At 40.4% G+C, this 8,550-nt stretch overlaps 2 protein-coding genes across 2 annotated transcripts; both read right to left on the reverse strand.

Annotated features, from left to right (window-relative positions):
- Window positions 1–785: 785 nt before the first annotated feature.
- LOC147464679 (uncharacterized) lies at window positions 786–1,264 on the reverse strand. Its single transcript, XM_086509918.1, has 2 exons — window positions 1,204–1,264; window positions 786–1,114 (listed from the first exon to the last, which is right to left on the reverse strand). The coding sequence occupies exons 1-2, from the start codon at window positions 1,262–1,264 to the stop codon at window positions 786–788; spliced, it is 390 nt and encodes a 129-aa protein (XP_086366044.1).
- Window positions 1,265–1,303: 39 nt separating this feature from the next.
- Window positions 1,304–1,597, reverse strand: LOC147464680 (uncharacterized). Its single transcript, XM_086509925.1, has one exon. It carries the CDS (start codon window positions 1,595–1,597, stop codon window positions 1,304–1,306), a length of 294 nt encoding a protein of 97 aa, XP_086366051.1.
- Between the last annotated feature and the right edge of the window lie 6,953 nt (window positions 1,598–8,550).

Raw genomic sequence — 8,550 nt, forward strand, 5'->3', positions numbered from 1 at the left:
GGAAAATTAAATCTAAAAACCTTCAAATATACTCAATATGACTCTTATTTGTAGGTTTTCCAAGTTTTGGAAAACAAGGGTGTGCGTTCGGCCACATGCACACATCAAAACGAGCCAATACCTATAAGAGACGACCTCTAAAATTGTGGAAAATAAATCTTAAAACGCTCAAATATACTAAATATGACTCTTATTTGTAGGTTTTCCAAGTCTTAGAAAACACGAGTGTGCGTGCACACGCTTGCCCCATGGGATGTGAATCAAAGAAGGAATTGGGCAAGCAAGATAAAAAAGAACAAAGACCTATAAGTTAAAGACGGCGTGTGACTCTACTACTCTTAAGCCAATACAAGGCTTAGCATTTGTTCAACCGGTAGTGACATGAGCGAGAGAAGGGGGAAGGGGGGGGGGGGGTGCAAAAACCAAAAATAATGGTATGACAATGACTGCCATAAACATTTCAATAAAAGAACCACCTGTTTGCTATCTGACAATCTGGCATGAATCAGGCTTCTCTCTGCCCGAATCTTAGCTGATTGCCATGATCACAACTACCTACAACTGTAACCAAGCAATATAAGCATTTCAAACAGAAACGTTGTCCAATCTTTAATAAATATGTGGAATCAATGCACTAACATTTGTTTGCAGATCTCATATATGCACTTTGATTGAAGATATACCTTGCTACTCAAGAAAAAGGTTCGAAATAGAGCCCCACTCTGTCATAGCAACAATAAAGACTTCAAAGAAGCTGACATGAAATTCAGAGTGGTGATTATTCCTCATAGAGTTTCAGGTGCCTCCTCCGCACGCTTACTCACACCCGCAAGAAAACTTTTGGTTTCTATCCCTAAGCTTTGTGTTGCTCCTTCTGAAGGCTTTCTAACACCTACAAGAAATTTGGCTGCTTGACTTCCTAATAAAGCTCTTTCAACCTCATCAGATGGGGTGAGACCTTGGGAAATCATCCGATCTCGCATGGACTGAGCCTCCTCACGATCGTTGCCATCCAGCAATGAAACAATCATTAGCTCATAAGTTGAAACATCAATCTCAACCTCCTCAACGAGAAGAGCCTTCACCTTATCAACGGAAGTTTCTCTAGCATACACTGAAAAAAGACTAGCGTAAGGTTTGCAATCCGAAACATCGCCTTTATCTTTGAGGTTCTATCAAGAGTTTTTGCCTCTTGAACCAAACCCAGCTTTCCAAACCATCCAATTAGCGTCATAAGAGTCTCCACCCCGAGCCTTATAGCCATGCATTCTAGCTTTAGCAGCACATCTACCGCCCTTTGAAACTAATTTTTTTTCTCAAAGGCAACAATTAGCATGTTGACTGACTCATCTGGAGGAGAAAATCCTGAATTCATCATATCTTCAATTTTCAGGACAGCAGATGGTAGCAAATTTGAGTGAATATAAGCATTCATAAGAGCTGAGTAGATATCAGGACTCATTTGTGGCCTTAAGAAGGCATCCTCATTCATAATTGAAAACATTTTCAAGGCCTCTACAGCTTTATCTTGTTTCCCATAGCCATTAAGAACCATAAGGTAAGTATCAACAGATCCACGTAGCTTTTCCTCCTCCATTTCTGCTAGCACTGTTTCTCCCTCTTCAGGATTTCCAGTTTCACAGTGAAACTCAATCATCTTATCGCATGCACCAAGATCAGGCATGTAACCCCATTGAACATATTCCATCGAACATCTCTCTAGCTTTATCAACCCTCTACAGTTTGCAGTTCATATCAAGCAACAAGGTGCATGCTACAAAATCAGGGGAAAAGCCCTTATCCAAAGTACTTATCAACCTTTCTACATCATCATAACGTTCTAAGTTCATGTATTTTACTAGAATTCTTTACAAATCCTGGCTCAGCTGGAACAAAATCACCACATTGAATGACACCTTCTTCACCCAAATCCTCTGTATCTTTAAAACTTGTCTCCACCTCATTACTAACTTCACCCAAAATTTGACTACCTATTGGAATATCCTTCTTTTTTGAGACTATTGGTCGCTTCATTTGCTTAGATGAACGATATGGACTCACAGGACTGCAAACACCACAAAGCAATCTTTAGATCACAACACTACAAGCAATTGAATGACTATCATGATGTCTCCCATCCTAAAAAGATTTAAGTTTGGTAGCCAAAAGAATTAAAATAACTAATTAAATTGGGAAATTACAATCTTAGGGAGGGCATGTTGACGTGCCCTCACTCAAGGATGAAATAGGGAAAGAGAAATTCAAGTCATTGGAAGGACACCTCAACGTTTCCTCTAAGAAATTTTGATATTTTCCTTTCCATATTTCATCATTGGATGAGGGCACGTCGACATGCCCTCCCTGAGATTGGACTTTCCAATTGTAAATTTATTGTTTGGAGGAGGGCATGTTGGCATGCCCTTCCTGAGACTGCTGCAAATTTATTGCTTGGAAGAGGGCACATCGACGTTCCTTCCTTGAGATTGCAATTAGCCTTGCTGAAATTCAAGATCGCAATCAAGCCTCTCTCTTTTGAATGGTGAGATTCTGCTCATTAAATTCTCATGTCATATTAATGGCTCACAAACATCAGCAACAAGGTTGCATGGTACCTCTGCTAGGCACATATTATTGTCAGCACCATTTACGCTCACACCATCAACCTCTGAATGTAATGAAGCATGTGGGCATATGGCATTGTTATCAACACCATGTGATTTGTCATGTAGGCAACAATTTGGATTTGCCCCTAATACTTGTATGTCTGTCAATAGAATCAATGTTGGTACAACACCAATAAAACTTATGCTTAACAACCCCCTCGTAGGGCTACCCCTCACACCTGGGGGAGGCACAGGGGGACTTTCAATGGCAAAGAAAATAGGATTTTTACTGCACACACACACACACACACACACACACACACACACACACACACACACACAGATGGTCTACTAGAAAAATAGGTTACTTTAGTGTCTCAGGAGACTTGAGTGTCCAATTATAGAACTAGTGTTAACCACATCGTATACAACATTTTATCTTTTATGTACCATTTGAAAATTTTGCTTGAGTGAAGAGTTATGGTTAAAATATACCTTGTTGCCTTTTGCACTCAAGGCAACTTTTTGAACCCCAAGCTCCTTGGAGAGCCATTATATGTATTCATCTGATAGGAAAATCTACTAATACTTGATAAATGTATTTAGATCACCATTATCATTCATGACTGTGAGTTATGAATTACTTTTTATGTATAGGTTAAGAGGAGTACCATATAGAGTTGTAGGTTTGATGTGAGGTTCATATATGTTCTATGCGCTATTTCAAGGTTCTCATGTCCATAAACTTATGTGTTGATGTATGTTTAGCCAACACAAGTTGTATGGATAGTTTTGCACAAAATGGCTTTCTTTTCACATCATGATTGATCATATGAGTCCCGCATGGGTGAAATGACATGGTAAGGTGATAATATATTTTGTAGAGCTAAGCTTGATTCATTTTGGTATGCTATCAATCACTCCCTCTTTTATGTCATGTATGCATCCAAAAATAGGAAAAAATTGTTTTGCACTTAAGTGTGAATAGTATACTATATGATATCAATCACTCCCTCTTTTATATCATGTGTGCATCCAATAATAGGAAAAGTTGTTTGGCACTAAAATGTGAAGTCATACTATACAACTGGTCAAAGTGATGGGGGTATTTTGTATCATGATTAAAGTTATGTGATGATATTAAATGATGCATGAAACCTCAAAGGATAGCTATGGATATCCCACCTACATGTGTGTACTGCTTTCCATCCTTCTATGTCAAAAACTAGCTCTATGTGCAAGGACAGTGATGTGTGGTTGTGGTGCATCACTTGTATATGGTTAAATTGTCATAAAATCTAATATCTACCTATTCCAAAAGACTTTCTCATATTGAACTGATCATTTAATATGGGAGAGATAAATAGGAAACAAGAGGTAGAATATAAACATATGCTTACAGATCTATCTCAAGAAGGGGCCCATGGTAAAAGGGTTCAAATAAGAGATGGTCTATCAAAGAGCCAGGCTACTAATGGAGCTTAGAAGACCTTAGGGTTAGCTTCATTAAAGACCTCCAAAGGTTAGTGTTAAAAGTCCTTGACCTAAGTTAGGGTTGAGCTTGAGGTGGGAACCCAGCCCAAGCTCGAGATGCTTGTCCTGCTTGAGGTGCTTGATTTAGGTGCTTGAGGTGCTTGACCTGATGCATGACTAAGGTGCTTGAGTTGCTTTGACATGCTTGCTTGCTATGCTTGTGGGAACACCCCCTAGTTCAAGTGCTTAGTCATGCTTGATGACTAAGGTGCTTGCTCATGCAAAGTCAAAAATATCCCTACAAGACCGGGGGTGAGCCCTTTTCCTAGGGGGTAGAGATAGAACACACACACACACACACACACACACACACACACACACACACACACACACAAGGTGAGACCAAGCCTAGAGAGGCAGCAAGGACACATGTCAAGCCCCTACCCATGTTACCTTCATAGGTGCTTGACTCCTATTGGCCAGGCTTAAAAGGGGTCCAATAATAAATTACCACATTTATTTAATTTCTTTTGCATTTATCAAGTCCTCTCTCTCAAAGTGGAAAGAGGGACACTTGTCCCAAGACTACCCTTGTTGCTTGATATGCACTAAGGCTGTGATTGGCCAGGCTTGAGGAGGAGGTCCAATCAAATGCCTAGGAGTGCTAAAAGAGGGGGTCGACCAAGGAAGCATGGGCCTAGATTGCAGGATATACTCACCCACACACACTCTCATTGTGTACATTGCAAGTGCAAGAGCTCCATCTCCTTCTCTAAGCTCCTTGAGAAGTGTGAGCCTAGACTAAGCTTCTTGGCTATGGAGTGCAAATCCAACCAAGACACATGCTTCAAAGATTGAGCTTGCCATCTTCTTCATCTTCATCATTATTAAGCTATTAAGCTATGCTAAAGAAGAGTGATGATAATTAAGGGAATAGTTCTTTCTCGTATACTACTTCTTCTTCCTCTTCCCTATCCTCATTCCCTGCTAGCTCTCTCCACCTTCGAAGTTGTTTGAGGTCTTGGGAGTGAGGGTTGGTCCAACTAATGCGTTCTTCTAAGGTTATGCTATGTTAGTGGTGCATGAAGATTTCCATCTTCATTTCATCACTTAGGTTGAAAAGAACACAAAGATTGTATTGTAGCAAGTCCCCTTTAATGGGAGAACCTATAATACAAATGCCTATTGGAGGGGGGGACCGGCTCCACATAAATCCGGTCCTAAATTGTTGTCATGTTCTCTAATTCTCTCTCTCTTGTAGAAGTATTGTTCATGCCAAGTTAATTAACTGCTGTGTTTATGTTGCTACCACTAATGAAGTTCACCCATTATGCTCTCAAGTAATTTCATCAAATACTTTCTCTTAATTCCACTACTCTACAAGCTATTAAGCCATTTCTATTACATTGATATCAGAGCATTTGTTTTATCTTTTCTTGCTTAAGAAGAGAGGTCCTTAAGTAGCCTATAAATGGTTGGTTTTGTTAATTATATTAGGGTAAGTGGGACTGGGATTTAATACCGGTTTTGTTGCAGCCCACTATGTGGGGTATGGTGCACACCTCGAGAGCTTTGGATTTAATAATGGAGTCTTTTAAGAGTTCCTACGGCTTTACCATTATTGAGCCATAAGAAGTCTGAAAGGAGCTATCCTCCAGCAACGCTGCTATGTTAGACCCACTCCACTTCTCTCTATAATTAACCGAATTCGAGCCGTGCGTATAGATACTTAAGAGCCAAAATTTTCAAAGGCTAAGAGGAGTAGCAACTGAAGTTTTGAATTGCCAAAAAGTACATTAAGCAAACATATAAGTTTAATTAACATGGTTGACAATAATCAAGAGAGTAGAATGAACATTGATAGCTTTGATTTTGCACATGAAGGTGTTAATGATAATGCCCCCATGTTTGTTAACTACCTTGTTACTAGGTTGCAGCAAGCCATGGGTAACCCTACCTTGCAAGCCGAAGTTACCCAACAACTTCGTCCTTATGGGATAACCCTTCCTCTTCAACAGGAGAGAGAACTTAGGAGGCCTCTTGATGAGACTCCCAAACGAAGACTCTCTCCCATTCGAGAGGAGGAATCCAAGGAACGAGAAAGCACTGAATCCCTAAGTTCATCTGAAGATGTGGCTCCAAGAAGACGGTGGTCTAGGCGATCGCCAACATCTCCCAAGAGGAAATCTTCAAACCATAGTCCGTCCCCTTGGCACTCCAAATGGGAAGAGAGAAAACCAAGGAAGAAAAGGGCAAGGAAGAGGTCACCCTCTTCTCCTTCTTCTTCACCTTTCTCCTCTTCTGATGAAAGTTATGGTTATTCTCCTAGAGAATACAAGAGGGGAGGACATCGCAAATCTTACCTTTCCTGGCGAAGGTCACAAAAGCTAAAGAAGTTCAAGGAGGAAGGAAAGAGTATCTCTTTCTTCACCTATGATGGCACCTTTGGTGCTACCGACAAAGTGTTGACCTTCATCCAGCAATTTGATGCAGCTTTTGGAGACGAGGGCTTCCACAGAGTCCTCCAAGCTACACCATGTAGCTATGCACTTCCAAAAATCATCTCGTCAATGGTGGGCTAGCCTTCGTGGAAATGGTGAAGCTTCAAAGACATGGAAAACTCTATGAGTTTCCATCATGAAGCAATTTCTTGCAAGCGATGCAAAGGACAAAGTGTTGACTGAATGGCGTAGCCTAAAGCTCCTCTCTCATGAGTCTATTCACAAATATGTAGACAAGTTTTGGGATTTACATCTCAAGGCTACTGTCTTTCAAAAGATAGACTTTGCGGAGCAAAAGCAACAATTCTGTGATGGACTACCCGAAGAGATGGCTGAATATGTCAACTCCCAACAGCCCGGTTCTATCCCTGAAGTAATCCACCATACCATGGTTTCTTTGCGCATCAATTTCCAACAAGGGGCTAGATGTAATGTCAAGCCCATGGAAAATAAAGAGCGAAATGAAGCAAGAGGGAAGAGCAATGCTCAATGCTCTTCCCAAGGCAACTCCAACAACAACAACAACAACAATCGGTCCAAGGAGAAGGAAGTGTATAAAGGTAAAAAAAACTCTCGCCTAAAGATCTTGAAGCTTTTCGCAAGGACCACAAATGCTTTAAGTGTGGCGAGCAAGGACATACCTACCGTTTTTGCCCCAAAAGAAATACTCCTGATGGGACTCCTAGAGCTTCCGCCATCGAATCTCTAAAAGAGGATGTTCATTGCAAAGGAACAACTCCCTCCTATGCATGGGGAAAGATAAGAGAGCATGATGCCTTCATCTTGTTTGACCTTGGCTCTACTCACAACTTCATATCAACAGATTTGGCCACCAAGTGGGGCATTCAAGCTTTTGAGATGGGAGATATTGTAACGGCCGACGCAGCTTTCAAGGGACAACAAGCCTCTTACCATGATAGCATACCAAAATGAATCAAGCTTAGCTCGACAAAATATATTATCACCTTTCCGTTTTTTTTCTTTCTTCTTTTTGTTCTCCCTTTTGTGTGTGGACTATCGTGCCCTAAACCATCTCACTATCAAAAACAAATTCCCCATCCCCTCGGGTAGAAGATCTGTTTGATAAACTACAAGGCTCTACCTACTTCAGTAGGATTGACCTTAAAAGTGGCTATCATCAAATAAGGATAGTGAATGAAGATATCCTAAAGATCGCGTTTCGTACAACGTTCGATCTTTATGAAGATCTAGTCATGCCTTTTGGCTTGACCAACGCACCAGCCACGTTTAATCGTCTAATGGAGAAGATCTTTAGACCTTATCGTAAATTCACTGGAGTGTTCTTTGATGATATTATCATCTACTCCAAGTCTTTGGAGGAACATAAGCAACATCTCCAAGTGATTTTTCAAGCGCTAAGGGAGAATAAGCTTTTTCTCAATCAAAAGAAAAGCAAATTTTTCCTCCAAGAGATTCAATACTTAGGTCATATTATCTCTCAAGATGGTATCCGAATGGATCCATCAAAGTTAGAGGTAATAAAAGCATGGCCTAATCCAAGGAATCTACATGAGATAAGAAGATTTATAGGTATGTGTGCATACTATAGACTCTTCATAGCAAGATTCTCTCAAATGGCAGGACCACTACATGACTTAACAAAGAAGAAAATTAAGTATTCATGGATTGCTAAGGAGCAAAATGCTTTTGACAAGCTCAAAGAGACAATGCCTATCTATTGTTTTTTAATGGTTCTTACAGGAAAGCACATGGTGAAGCTTCAGGAGGTGTTGTAATTTATGATCCTCAAGGTGCTTTGGTAATTAAAAGGAGTATAAAGGTTATGGCACAAAGCAACAATGAAGCTGATTATGCTACTTTGGAGAAGGGACTCAACCGTTGCCTTGAGCTTGGCATCCATCATGTAAGGGTAAGAGGTGATGCTCTTTTGGTGGTCAATTAAGAGAGGAAGAACAAGCATTGTATGAAAAGGAACATAGGTGTTTCATTGC

The sequence above is a fragment of the Adiantum capillus-veneris genome, chromosome 1, assembly GCF_014529385.1.
Source record: "Adiantum capillus-veneris isolate H3 chromosome 1, ASM1452938v2, whole genome shotgun sequence".
Classification (NCBI taxonomy): Eukaryota; Viridiplantae; Streptophyta; class Polypodiopsida; order Polypodiales; family Pteridaceae; genus Adiantum; species Adiantum capillus-veneris.

Bases quoted from the DNA above. Each gene is read 5' to 3' on its own strand.
- LOC147464680 (XM_086509925.1), bottom strand. From the start codon at position 1,597: ATGGAGGAGGAAAAGCTACGTGGATCTGTTGATACTTACCTTATGGTT.
- LOC147464679 (XM_086509918.1), bottom strand. From the start codon at position 1,264: ATGGCTATAAGGCTCGGGGTGGAGACTCTTATGACGCTAATTGGATGG. The intron at 1,115-1,203 runs GTTTGGTTCAAG...GTCTTTTTTCAG, and splicing joins TGGATGGTTTGGAAAGCTGG to TGTATGCTAGAGAAACTTCC.